Source organism: Oncorhynchus kisutch, linkage group LG7 (genome assembly GCF_002021735.2).
Source record: "Oncorhynchus kisutch isolate 150728-3 linkage group LG7, Okis_V2, whole genome shotgun sequence".
Taxonomy (NCBI): Eukaryota; Metazoa; Chordata; class Actinopteri; order Salmoniformes; family Salmonidae; genus Oncorhynchus; species Oncorhynchus kisutch.
The window spans coordinates 46,101,017-46,115,492 of record NC_034180.2 but is presented as its reverse complement, the minus strand read 5'-3'; the positions used below and the strand labels follow the sequence as shown (position 1 = coordinate 46,115,492).

General features: G+C 46.3%; 1 protein-coding gene across 3 annotated transcripts in view; it reads left to right on the top strand.

The window, feature by feature from the left end:
• The window catches only part of LOC109894675 (leucine zipper protein 1), a 70,410-nt gene that overhangs the window by 39,230 nt on the left and 16,704 nt on the right, over window positions 1-14,476 (top strand). For all 3 annotated transcript variants that reach the window (XM_020488323.2, XM_020488324.2, XM_031829190.1), the window contains exon 2: window positions 10,237-13,436. In XM_020488323.2, the coding sequence (XP_020343912.1) occupies window positions 10,470-13,436 (2,967 nt within the window). In that variant the 5' untranslated portion in view covers window positions 10,237-10,469. The remainder of the gene's footprint in view (window positions 1-10,236; window positions 13,437-14,476) is intronic.

The window sequence follows — 14,476 nt, the reverse complement described above, 5'->3', positions numbered from 1 at the left end:
GCCTAGTAATTGTGTGGTGTTTAAATTGTCTTTCACTGGCCCTTCAACCCCAGACAGTGTTAGAGTACTATCTCAAGAGACACTAACGCCATGTCACCCTGCACAGCACTGTGAATAAGTCTAGGGTGTATTCAGATTTAAGCACGGACCCTTACTGCACCCCAGACAAAGTGCGCTGGTACGTACAGTTTGTCCTATCCCACATACTAATTAAGTGTTTACTTTGTTAATATTACACTAAAGGGCCGATGCTGAAGTCACTCACTCCAGTTGCTGTTTGTTTTTCAGCCCAATTCCACCGGACAGTTGAAGTTTTTCGAGCACCTTGGCTGTCATTTCAGACATGGTTAAAGTATGGGGGGGGACAAATATTTTGAATTGCAGCTGCGAGGCCCTGGAAAACGGTGGCCATTGTTGTCGCTGGAGGTAGCTGTGAACACATCCCATTAGAGACTACAGCCATGACCGCTCGTACGGACCGCAGTCGCTCGCAGGCTGCTGTGACTGGCGTGCGAACAGGAGGAGTGGTGGTCGTGTCAGTGGTATTCATATCCTCCCCCTCCCCACTTGATCAAGATCAGATCCCCATATCTCTTCCCAGTGTTTTCCCTAAGGACATGGAGTAGCCAGCCAAATAGTCTACTCTTTCAATTTAGTTTATTGTGGCACAAACTCAAGAAAAAAGGTTGTGTTCTGTCAAGGTAACATTGATTCCCTGTTGAGAAACTATATATTGCAAAAAAATAGTTTTAGAAATGCAAACATTTTCATTAGCTTTAATAAACTTCCATCTGTTTTATTTTGTCGTTTTGGAGCGGAATGAGGCGCTCCACTACCTATTGATCAGCAGACAAAACCAGCAGTAGCCTACCAGTATGCAAATTAGGGAGCCAAATGAACTGCTCTCTCACCGATGCGGTTGCCGACATTGACCTCACAGATCAGTTCAACCCATGACGAGTCACTTTAGCGATCACTGGCAATTCGTGACAGGAGCTTAGCAAAATACAAACGAGATTTTGGTTGTTCCGATGCGATACCATGGATAGATAAGTACGTTGTAAGATTTATGAATGACAAAGAGATAGGAGATTGACTTTATTCCGTCATTTCGACACCTTTTATGAACTAGTCAACACTTGCTGTTCGATCGTCAGGCTGTTTACTGTGCTTTGACTATGCGCCCCAACTCCTTTACTGGCTATATGAAACACGTGAATGAAAATAAATGAATGTGCCACACAACAAAAATTATATGGATTTCAACTCATCGTTACCACTTACATTACATGACAAAGAATCATCATGCGCTCCGCCGTGAAAATACATCTTACTGCAGCCAACCACAGCACACACAAATAACATAGGTACCTGGAGGCGGGACAGGCGGTCGACTGACAAACCAGCAGTTTCCTTGTCTTTGCTTGTTTTTAGACTGACAGGTGCCTTTCCTATCAATAGATCACGAGAAGATGCATATCTTAGCGGGAGTAAACTACACAGACTTCTCACACTTTGAAATGAAAACAAGCCTAGGAAAAGGCGCTTAGAGAGAACAACACTTTCTTCCTCTATGGTCTTCACTGCCAGAGGGCTAGCTAGCAACAGGATAATGTTTTGTTTCTGTCTTTTGATGGCTAATATTGTTTCTGTTCAGTTGCCAGCCGTGCTGCTAGGGACTCGGAGTTATATTGGTGCTGTTTTAAAGTCATGTCCCTGATCAGGTCTTACATTTCAGAGGGACAGAATAATCTCTAGCATGAAAGCTGACGTGGCTCTTGTTATAAGTCCCGCTTAAACCCCTCTCCAAAGCTCCCCTGAAGATACTCTCTGTTTTCATCTCTTTCTTGCTTTCTCTCTTGCGCCATTTCTTACCTGCCTCTATCGCTCACTCTCCTGCTTTTACTCACTGTCTGTCTCTGTGAGTGATATGCTGCTGGCAGATGGAGGCAGGGCCTGGGTGTATCTGTGCCAGGGCCTTGGCCATAGACATGGAACACAGCAGGGAGGCTGCATACCCAGATTTATGTGGGACCCAGAAAAGGCTCTGTTTTGGAGGGGAGTGATGAGCCTGGGGCAAATACATTTCATAACCATGTAAGGACTTCACCAGGCTGTTTTTGTGTATTTTATTTTACCATTATTTAGCCAGGTAGGCCAGTTGAGAAGTTCTCATTTACAACTGCAACCTGGCCAAGATAAAGCAAAGCAGTGTGAGAAAAATAACAGAGTTTCACATGTAACAAACAGACGTACAGTCAATAACACAATAGAGAATGTCTATATACAGTGTGTGCAAATGTAGTAAGGAGGTAAGGCAATAAATAGGCCATAGTGGCGAAGTAATTACAATTTAGCAATTAACACTGGAGTGATAGATGTGCAGATGAGTTTGCTGAGTGGAACTGTGAAAGACCCAAGTCAAACAACACAAGACCACCGCAGGCAGAACTTTCTTCAAGTTGTTTATCTCTCTTGTTCGGTCTCTCTCTGTCACCGCTCTCTTGCTTTTACAAATTATTCTTCACACACTGGCGCACACGCATGCACAAACACAGTGATGCGCGTGCGCACACATTGTCGCTATTTTGATTCTGCATTGGTCTGTAGCACGGACGGACCTGTGACTATGTGAAAGGAGAACTTATATTGTACTTTTTTTCCCTGAAAAGGCCAAGCGAATACTGTAACTAGGGCTGGCACAATTGTGTAATCGCATGAACAATAATTATGGACTATAACCGGGAACTTAAAAAACAATCCTCTTAATGTATTTGTTTTAGAGGAAGAGGGGTTGAACTTTATATTCAAGTAGATATAGTTTACCCATTAGCAGTTCTTTACTTCTATATGAAGTGGGTAAATTTGGTAATCATTTTATGGGCAGAACCTGCATGGTCCGGAAGAGAAGCTTAATTTCCAAAAGTTCCAAGTGGTTAAAACCATTCATTTTTGAGACCGGTGTGTCGGATTCATTAGGTATGTCATAGCTAGTTTTCAAATATGCATTATCATACAAGCTCAAAACATGTTTTTACAATGAATAACCGTGGCTATTTGTATGACAATGAATCATTACCTAAAATTCCATAATCATTACAGCCCTAACTGCAACATTGCAGTTTAACGATTGCTGACATTGCGCAATCAATATTGTTAAGGGACGTGTCCACTCTTGTCCCCGCTACAGGCTGTTATCAAGTCTTTATGTTACCAGGAAGGAAAGAAGTAAACATGGTTGATTTGTCATTGATTTTCAGGTCCATCAAGTTTGTTTTATTCTGTCTGTTGGTCCGTCCTTTAGTTAACCTGGCATATAACCAGGGACAGAAAAACACAGTGAAGTGTTTGGCTCATTCACAGAAACATTTTGGATTTCCAATAGGGTACGAGAAAGCCACAAAGACTTGGCAGAAAGATTGCCATTAAACACCTAAGTTGGTATTGATGTCAACCCAGAAAGGGGCATCTGCTTATTTGCTATGTGGTCAGACTAAATTTACTTAAGTATCAAATTATTGAGCAACATTTTATTTACACTGTATTCCACCACATTTCAATACTAAGCAGTCATTTCTCCCATTTCTCAAGAAGGAAAGCAAAGAACATGTATTTCGTTTTTGTTGTCAAATTTCAGTTCCCTTTTATGAACTCCAACTACAGGCTTTCAGTTTAAGAGTCCTGAGTCGTGGCTCTATTGAAATGTCAAACTTCCTTTCATTTATTTAAAAATGTTGCCACAAAAAAAGAAAGCAAGGAAAAGTGACATGACAGGAAACGACAGAACCGAACATTATACGATGGTTTTCTTTCTTGGAAAAAAAAAAAAAATGCAGCACAAGCATCAGGTTGCCGCCATCTTGTGGCTTCCACTGGCCTGCCAGTATCCAGCAGCACAACTGAGGACAGCCAAGAGTCCCGCAGTTTGAGTCCTCAGTGTCTAAGCTAATAATATTACAGACACACACAGACCATCTAAAGATGAGGTCGAAGCCACTCATTGGCTAGGGGCACCGAGCCGACGGTTATTAACAAATGTTTACGAGGAATAAGAACCCGAGGCTAGACTTCCAAATAAGGTTGGAAAATTCAAGGAACTTTCAAATTCCCTGGTTTGCCTGAAATCCTGGTTGGAGGATTTCCGGAATCAGAAGGGAGTACGCAGGGAATCTGGATCCTCCAACCAGGATTTCTAGAAAAACAAGGAATTTATTGAAAATTCCCAGAATTCTGCAACCCTACCTCTGAAGTAACATCAAGTACAGGAGAAAGTTGTCCTTTTTTTTCTCTCTTTCTATTCTTCCCTCTTTCATGGAGGGAACAGAATGTACTGGGAGCTGCAGGCAGGAAGAGTGGCTAAGGCCCTAATGATATGGTGCATGATTGTAACCTTGGTACAGCACAGCGGCCCACTTTAGTTCACCGGTGGCTGGGAGTGCTTTCACTTCCAAAATGCTTTGGCATCGTTGGCGGCAGTACCCGATCTGGCCCCTCTCTCTCACTACTCCTCTGACGTTTTATTTCTGTCCCTTTCCTGGACTTTATGATGCTCTCTTGCTCCTCCATTTTCTGTTTCTTGTGTGTTTTCTACTCCCCACTTATATCTTTTATAATCTCTTTGTCCGGTTCGCTCACTGGCTTCTTTTCACCTTTCTGCTGCCTCCTTGTGAAATCTTCAGTGAATCTTGTCCTCTGCCACTCTGTAGGCACCGATCCTTACAGAGCCCCCTCCTACCCACCACACCGTAGACAACCCTGTATCCCTCTGACCTGGACCCTTTACCGACCCTTACAGAGCCCCCTCCTACCCACCACACCATAGACAACCCTGTATCCCTCTGACCTGGACCCTTTACCGACCCTTACAGAGCCCCCTCCTACCCACCACACCGTAGACAACCCTGTATCCCTCTGACCTGGACCCTTTACCGACCCTTACAGAGCCCCCTCCTACCCACCACACCGTAGACAACCCTGTATCCCTCTGACCTGGACCCTTTCAACCAGGGAATTTCAAGGCTTTTATTTTACCCAGAAGTTTCAAGTTTAGTCGTACTTTTGGTCATGTAGTGTATGTCGAACATCTCATTTCAAAGTCATGGGCATTAATATGGATGTATCAGGGAAGGGTGGATTGGGGGTATTTTATTTGAGCAGTATTAGCATAAGTAAATAAGCAGCAGTTGTGTGGGGTGGGTTTGTGTGGGGTTGTGTATGGTGGGGTTGTGTATGGTGGGGTTGTGTATAGTGGGGTTGTATATGGTGGGGTTGTGTATGGTGGGGTGGGGTTGTGTGGGTTGGGGTTGTGTGTGAGGGTGCTAAGGTGTGGAGAGTAGGCAGGTCAGCTGTAATACAAGTCCATATTCAACATCCGTCTGTCAAATCAAATTTTATTTGTCACATACACATGGTTAGCAGATGTTAATGCGAGTTTAGCGAAATGCTTGTGCTTCTAGTTTCGACAATGCAGTAATAACCAACAAGTAATCTAACCTAACAATTCCACAACTACTACCTTATACACACAAGTGTAAAGGGATAAAGAATATGTACATAAAGATATATGAATGAGTGATGGTACAGAACGGCATAGGCAAGATGCAGTAGATGATATCGAGTACAGTATATAAGTATGAGATGAGTAATGTAGGGTATGTAAACATAGTGACATAGTTTAAAGTGGCTAGTGATACATGTATTACATAAAGACGGCAAGATGCTATAGATGATATAGAGTACAGTATATACATATACATATGAGATGAGTAATGTAGGGTATGTAAACATATTAAGTGGCATTGTTTAAAGTGGCTAGTGATACATTTTTTACATCAATTTCCATTAATAAAGTGGCTGGAGTTGAGTCAGTATGGTGGCAGCAGCCACTCAATGTTAGTGGTGGCTGTTTAACAGTCTGATGGCCTTGAGATAGAAGCTGTTTTTCAGTCTCTCGGTCTCTCGGTCCCTGCTTTGATGCACCTGTACTGACCTCGCCTTCTGGATGATCGCGGGGTGAACAGGCAGTGGCTCGGGTGGTTGTTGTCCTTGATGATCTGTATGGCCTTCCTGTGACATCGGGTGGTGTAGGTGTCCTGGAGGGCAGGTAGTTTGCCCCCGGTGATGCGTTGTGCAGACTTCACTACCCTCTGGAGAGCCTTACGGTTGTGGGTGGAGCAGTTGCCGTACCAGGCGGTGATACAGCACGACAGGATGCTCTCGGGTTTGTGCATCTGTAGAAGTTTGTGTGCTTTTGGTGACGAGCCTAATTTCTTCAGCCACCTGAGGTTGAAGAGGCGCTGCTGCGCCTTCTTCACAACGCTGTCTCTGTGGGTGGACCAGTTCAGTTTGTCCGTGATGTGTACGCAGAGGAACTTTAACTTACTACCCTCTCCACTACTGTCCCGTCGATGTGGATAGGGGGGTGCTCCCTCTGCTGTTTCCTGAAGTCCACAATCATCTCCTTTGTTTTGTTGAAGTTGAGTATGAGGTTCTTTTCCTGACACCACACTCCGAGGGCCCTCACCTCCTCCCTGTAGGCCGTCTCGTCGTTCGTCGTTGTTGGTAATCAAGCCTACCACTGTTGTGTCGTCCGCAAACTTGATGATTGAGGCGTGCATGGCCATGCAGTCGTGGGTGAACAGGGAGTACAGGAGAGGGCTCAGAACACACCCTTGTGGGGCCCCAGTGCTGAGGACGTCGGGAAAACGCGGAAACCAGTTACTAGGGACAGCAGTGAACGCCGTTACCGTCAAGTAGGCTTTGTGGAGGGGGGGTGCATGGGCGTAAGTGTCCGCCTCTCATTCCAAAGGTAGCATGTTCAAATCCAGCAATAGATAGGCATTATAACAACAAAATCAACTATCTCAAACTTTAACCCTTAACCATTTTGGAGTTAACTCCGAATTTTTAAGGTTAGGTATTAATGCCCAGACATAACCTTAAACATCCAAAGTTAATGTCTGAACTTAAACACTTTGAAATTTGGAATACATTTGACGTTCTGAGAAACATGGATGAACATCTCATTTTGACGTGAAACTGTGAGAGCTTGTAGTGGAGAGTCAGTGCAGATGGTCAGTCCAGTTCAAGTGTTCAGCAGTCTTGTAGATACCAACAGGCTCGGAGACCATTTCTGTCAGACCTCATGCTCCAATACCATCTGCCCGACCGGTAAGGGAGTGAACAAATACAAATTTGGTCACACATATTTAGCAGAGGTTATTGCGTGTGTAGCAAAATGCTCGTGGCTGGGTTGTGTAGGCTCCTTGATGATCTTGTATTGGTTGGAATATGGCCCTAGTGATGTACTGGGCCATCTTCACCACCCGCTGAAGGGCCTTTTGGCAGTTGCTCGGTGCCCCCTTCCCCCTAGCTCCCATGCCACGGCCTTATTCATCTCAATGACAGTAATTAGAGTTAAAAAGGAGGTGAGATGATAAGTAATGTACTTCCCCTCCAGATTTTAGGAAATGGAGGGAGCCTAAGTGGGAGCTGAGTTAAGGTGACCTATTTTCAACTTTTTCCTCTGTTGTTCATGGTGCAGAGTACAGTAGAGAAGCAACGCAAGGTCTGGACATCTTTTTCTAGAAGGGTTGTGAGAATGGATGCACTTGTCGACACATTGACCGGAAATGACTTCAAGTGGTGGGACCTCTGTCAATCAAACGCCCGGCACAGTAAGGATGCTCGTTCTGTCTGTCCCTCACAGGCTCACATCCCTCTTGCTGCAATGCTTTCGTTGGTTCTGAACAGACAAATTTGTGAGAAATGTGCTCAGGAAAACGGGCATTTGTCGCTGACCCCTCCAGGTTTTTCATAATCGACAAACAAATGAAATGGCATGGCATGTTCCTCTGTCTCACCACCACCTCCTTCCGAACCGGTTCTTGCCCAAACAACTCCACACCTGTGGTATTGTGCCATGATAATGAAGACACATTTTGTGATCACATTCGAGCTACCATTCAGAATCCTTGGCATTTGGTACAGGCATCTAGAGAAGCCAACATATGAAAGGGTGCAGCTTCTCTCGTTCCTTGTGGGTACCCAGGGGTGTGCGGTCTTGTGGTTTCACGTTGTGCCTGAGAGACTCATTCCTTTGCCTCTCCACTGGACTGGCATGATGCAGCTAATGAGGCCATGGCTTTGATAAGCGCAGGTATGTTGATTGCCTTGGCAGAGGTCGTCGTGCCAGAGTCGCTTTGCACGCATTGCTGGTTCCGAAGTCTTCCGTTGGCATGGTTGGCATGCGTGTCTAAGAGAGGAGGCAGGGACCGACCTGGCACCGCGATTGGGGTGCCAAGATGGGAGTCGGGCCCCTGGGGCCATTTGGACCAGGCCTGGACTGAGATCGGAGTTCATCTGTCCTGACCCAATACACTCGACTTTGAGAGATGCTCAAGAGGGAAGGGCATAAGTGAATACCAGACTTAACAGGCAATGTTACATGAGAGAGTAAATAGTTTTCTTAAGGTGTTTTGGCACAGGACAGGCAGTTCTCGGAAACCTTGCTAATACGTTGTGCCTTATTTTCCATTTGAAAGCTAAAATATTTTTTATAGACTCCCAACAATCCCTAAAAGATTACAAAACCACCAGACCTCATGAAAGAGGAGAATTAAACCTCTGTAGCGAAATGCTTTGATTTTAAAATGTGATGTGTTATGGAATAATCATTGCCATATTTACACTATGGGAATGTTGAACAAGCTGTTTAATGAAATGTGGTTGTGGAGCATTACACAAAATGGCCTCCATTAAAAACGTTTTACAGTAGGCCAACATTCAAAAGACAGATGTAAGGATTCAGGTTAGGCCTAAGAGTGTTACTCCGAAGGGTTGTTGTAGTGTGAGGACTAGTTTGTTGGATAAATGGCATTCACGGGTCTTCGTCATTGACCTTGTGGGATTCACAAACTCAATCCCTCTAGTATTCATTTTACTGTACTACCAAGTTCAGCCCTCTTATTTTGATGTATCACTTTCCTTCTCCTGGCTCCCTTACTGTTAGGAACAGATGTGCTTTTAGAAAGGCTAATTGAATCGGGAGGGGCGCAAAGGAAAGGTATGGATGTGGGTTCTGTGGGGTCGATAAGGGATTGTGTGCGCAGATGACGTCTGCTCCTGGTTCGATATTCCCAGTGGGGGAGGGGAGAGATGGTTTTAGACAAGCACCTGAGTCATGCATTGGAGGAAAGCATCAACGATAAGATTTATAGAAGACGTGCTGCCTAACAAGCTGGTTCTTTGTGTTAATGTCTCACATTAACATCATCAGAGAGGGTTACCATTACCAGGTGCCTGTTCAGTCCTCCAGGGGGTTAGCAGGTGGACAGCAGCTTTGTGTAGGTGGGGATTATTTCATATTAACAGTGCTGTTGTAAATGGTAATAGGTTGAGGACTAATGTCCCCATTTTATAGTTTGAACATCCAATAGAAAAGGATGCCTGCTGATATTCCTGGTCTGACTGAAATATGGACTGTTTTTATCTTTGTTGTCCTAATCATGAGTGGTGTGTAGCAATGCCCTATGGCCGTTGCTGTCAGCAGAAACGCCAGGGAGAAATCCATGCTGGGACATTGGAGGCAGCAGGATGCAACAAGGAGGGAGTAGCGTTCTTTTGAATTGCAGTTGGAGCATATTTTTTAACTTCCATGGTCTGTCAGTTTGGTTGTTGTGATCTTGTTAATCTTTAGTCTAGGTTACTGTGTACATTTGACTATATGAGCACCTGCATGCGTGTACGTGCAGAATTACGTTGCTGCTCTTCTCACCCATCTTGCTGGCCCTTTGCGTTACGGTGTGTATTTGCCTGGGCCCAGCTCTTCTCATGGTTTGTGTTGCAGTAATCAGGCGGAACTGTGAAATCAATTACAGGCAAACCAGCCCTCTCACTGTCTCTCTCGCCCTCCCTGTTTCTCTCTCTCCCTATTGCTCTTTCTAACCTTCTCTCTCTCTCTCACTCTCTCACTCTCTCACTCTCACTCACTCTCACTCACTCACTCACCATACTCAGGCCTCTTTACATCTCAGCAAACTGGACTTAATTATGTTAGTGTGTGATGCCTGCTAATGAATGTGGGAAAATTAGGGAATTTCTTGTTACGTGTTGTTTCTCAAGTTACATTCAGTTTTGCTAATACTCTGAATCACTTCGATGACATTGGGGTCAGTGAGTAATAATTCGATACTGTGGTGAATTCTGTTATAACTCTGGTCCTTTTTTCTCTTTCAGATGATCGACACCCATGTTAACCATCAAGCTGAGGGAAGTTGAAGGAATAAGACCCAACCAAAGGAAAAGGGAGAAGACATTGTGAGGAAAGGATTAAGGACTGGACACAACCCAACATTACAAGCTTGTGACATTTTAACCAGAGAAGGACTGCCATACAAATGTGGACCTCCCAAAAAGTGTTCAAATAATTTCCCCTTTGCATCAAGAGGACAACAACAATAATCTCTGCGATGTCTGAAAACAAAGACATAACGAGTCGCCACTTGCAGCACAAGCTGCAGAGCCTGGGACGACGGCTGGACGAGCTTGAGGAGGCTACCAACAAGCTCCAGAAGTCAGAAGATGAGCTGCTCGATCTGCAGGACAAGATTATCCAGGCAGAGGGCAGCAACTCCTCCATGTTGGGCGATGTTGAGGGACTGCGCAAGCGCCTGCTAAAGATTGAAGGCAAGGACGAGGAGGTGTGCAAGGCAGAGGACCTCTGCCGTATGGTGCGGGAGAAACTGGAGGAGGAGGAGAGCTTGACCCAGGACCTCAAGTCTGAGATTGAGTGCCTGCAGAGGAGAATGGCTGAGCTGGAGAAGTTGGAAGAGGCCTTCAGCAAGAGCAAGTCGGACTGCAGCCAGCTGTGCCTCAGTCTCAACGAAGAGAAGAATCTGACCCGGAAGCTGTTCTCAGAGATGGAGGCCCTCAAGGACCGTGTGAAGGAAGTGGACACGTCAGAGGTAAGGCTGGACCGGGCAGAGATGTTCCTGGCAGGGGAGCTGGAGAAGCTCAAGGGCCTCACTCAGACTTTTTTGAATGAGAGGAAGAGACTCCTGGAGAAGCAAAAGGAGGATGAGAAGCTTATACTAAAACTGACAGAAAAGCTGGAGCGTCAGAACAGGATTGACCCGGTAGATCCCAGACGAATTGAAGACGACCTGACCGGCAAGCTGGGGCGCAAGAAGGGCCTGGATTACCTGAAACTGGGAGACGAGTTTGGGCTAAGGAACAAGTCAGAGAATGAGAAGAACAGACTTGATGGCCAGGAAGACAACAAAGTCAAGGAACTCACCCAGGAAGTGGAGAGGCTGAAGAACCGGCTGAAGCAGCTGGAGCTGGTGGAGGAGGATCTTAAGAACACAGAGTCCAAGAATGGAGAGCTGCAGGAGAAGTTCCAACAGGAGAGATCCCGTAGCCGAGCACTCAACGATCAGGTGGAGCAGCTTAGAATTCAGCTGTGTGGAGGCAGCAGTCATGGCAATGGAGGACCTAGCAGTCCAGCAAAGGTCCTTGAGAATGGCAAGGCAGAGAATGAGGAGATCAATGTCCGTGGTGGGTTCAGGCAGGTCAAGCCCAAGTATAGGCCTGCTGCAGAGCCAGCCACCCCCAAGTACAAAAGCAGAGAGCTGTCCCCGCAGCACAAGATGGAGACCAAGCTGAGGAGCAAAGAACTGAGCAACTCTGAGGAAAGTTCTCCAAAGTCTGCCAGGAGGGCACTCAGTCCTGCACACAAGAGCAGGAGGACACCCAAGACTGGAACATCAACTGCCTCTGACAATGGAGTGAAAGAAATAGGCAGAGGGGTAGAGGAGAAAACAACAAGAGGAGCAGCCCATACTCCTGTCGGCACATCTTTGAGTGACCGCAAGAAGCTCTCTGTTCTTAGTCGCTACCCTCCAGCAGCTAATGACCAGAAGCCATGGAAGATATCTCAGAAACCAAGTGAGAGTGAAAGCAAAAAATGCCAAGTTGATACGTTTTCTAGATTGTATGTCGGTAGTGACAGTGAGTCGAACAATTCTGATGTGGTGCCTGAAAGCTCAAGCAAAAGCAACAGTGTCTCACCACTTGAAAAGGATGCATTTCTGTCGGACCTGGAGTCTGTGGACCAGGTTCAAGAGGCTCTTCCAGTGTCAAACCTCTCCAAAGCCAATGGGTCGTACATTGCCTACAAGTCCCATGTGTCCCCAATGTTCAGTGATCATGGCTCTGAGGGCCACTCCTCGGCCTCTGAGACTGAATCACCTGGGTCCAGGCCCTCGGAACCAGAACCTGTACCTGAGGTGACTGCACTGAGTAGCAGAACCTCCACCACTCCCAAGTGCTCCAGATACTCTCGTATACAGGACTCCCAGTCAGAGGGCTCCTCCACCAGGAGCTCGATTGATGAGGAGCAGCACAGGCTGTTGGTGGCAGAAGGAGAATCCCTGGAGCCCACTCACACCCCATCAGGTATAGAGCTCCGCAGGGTCTGCAGCCCACGGGAAGCCCTGAGGTCAAAGGCAGTCATCAAACCAGCCATCGTGGAAATTGATAGGAAGGAAGTCATGATATCCGGTGGGGCAGAGCCCTTGACCTCCTCCAATGGCAAGCCCAAAATTTCCACAAAACCAGTCCTGACCAGTAGCATCACTATCTACCCCAATGATCCCAACTCTTCCAGGACCAGCAGCCGCAGCAGCAGCGTATCCAGCGAGCCACCAGTCAAGGAACGCCACACGTCCACCAGCAACATCGTCATCGGCCCCAGTGAGCACAGGGGAAGTATCTCCATCCCCTATGAGATCTCCCTCCCCAAGAGAGAGATCACACCCTGGCCGTCCATGGATGGCCCTGACGAATCAGGGGTGCTAGGGATGGCCTGTGCAGAGACACACCTCCCCCGAAGCAACTTCAGCCTCCAGTCACCGGAGACCACCTCCGACTTCAACAACGACACAGAGTCGGGTTTCGAGAGCAGCAGTAGCAGCACTACCACAGTCACCAGCTGGAGGAGCCAACACCATGGCCACCACACCTCCCAGGACGACAGCCTCCCAGAGATGAGAAACGTGACGGTGCGAAGCACCTGGAAGAACAGGGGGGCGGCATCTGTGGACGAGCCTGGCCGGGGGGCCAGGATGTACGGGATGGGCTCTGAGGACGAGGCAGAGTCGGCCACCACGTGGAGGGCTTACCGCGCCACCACCATTCTGGACACGGAGGAGACGGTAAACGCCACAAGGGCTGCTACATCACGGACAGCCAAGCCTTCCCCAGCAGAGCTGTATATGCGCAGGATCAACAACAGTGTGGTGACCACCAGGGACATCGCAGAGCCAGTGTGCCGGAGCAAAAGCTCCCTGTCGCCCACTGACGGAGGTCTGCGGATGAGTATCCCCCACGAGCCTGTCAGCTCTCAGAAGCTTGTTCCCTGGCGGACACAACCCATGGTGAGGACAACTTCTGTACTCTTTACAAACCTGTTTTTAAGAAAACTTCCACCATTTGCTTACAATAGCTCTTGAGCCTGTTGCATATCTGGTCATTGAGTCTAGGCAAGGAAATGTTCAGAGATATTTGTCTCTATTTATATGATTAGAATGTCTTTGCAGTGATGCTCAACATATATTTTCATAAGGTTTACGTTGGATGTCTAAGCTTGGTCTTGACACATTACATCTGGAACTTTGACATGAGGACAGATCATTTGTAAGCCTCAAACAAATTTGTTGTTGTTATTTCTAAGGAGTAAGAGGGGGATGTTGTTGTTATTTCTAAGGAGTAAGAGTGGGATGTTGTTGTTATTTCTAAGGAGTAAGAGGGGGATGTTGTTGTTATTTCTAAGGAGTAAGAGGGGGATGTTGTTGTTATTTCTAAGGAGTAAGAGGGGGATGTTGTTATTTCTAAGGAGTAAGAGGGGGATGTTGTTATTTCTAAGGAGTAAGAGGGGGATGTTGTTATTTCTAAGGAGTAAGAGGGGAATGTTGTTGTTATTTCTAAGGAGTAAGAGGGGAATGTTGTTGTTATTTCTAAGGAGTAAGAGGGGGATGTTGTTATTTCTAAGGAGTAAGAGGGGGATGTTGTTATTTCTAAGGAGTAAGAGGGGAATGTTGTTGTTGTTTCTAAGGAGTAAGAGGGGAATGTTGTTGTTGTTTCTAAGGAGTAAGAGGGGGATGTTGTTGTTGTTTCTAAGGAGTAAGAGGGGGGGGATGTTGTTGTTGTTTCTAAGGAGTAAGAGGGGGGGGATGTTGTTGTTATTTCTAAGGAGTAAGAGGGGGGGGATGTTGTTGTTATTTCTAAGGAGTAAGAGGGGGATGTTGTTGTTATTTCTAAAGAGTAAGAGGGGGATGTTGTTGTTGTTTCTAAGGAGTAAGAGGGGGATGTTGTTGTTGTTTCTAAGGAGTAAGAGGGGGATGTTGTTGTTGTTTCTAAGGAGTAAGAGGGGGATGTTGTTGTTGTTTCTAAGGAGTAAGAGGGGGATGTTGTTGTT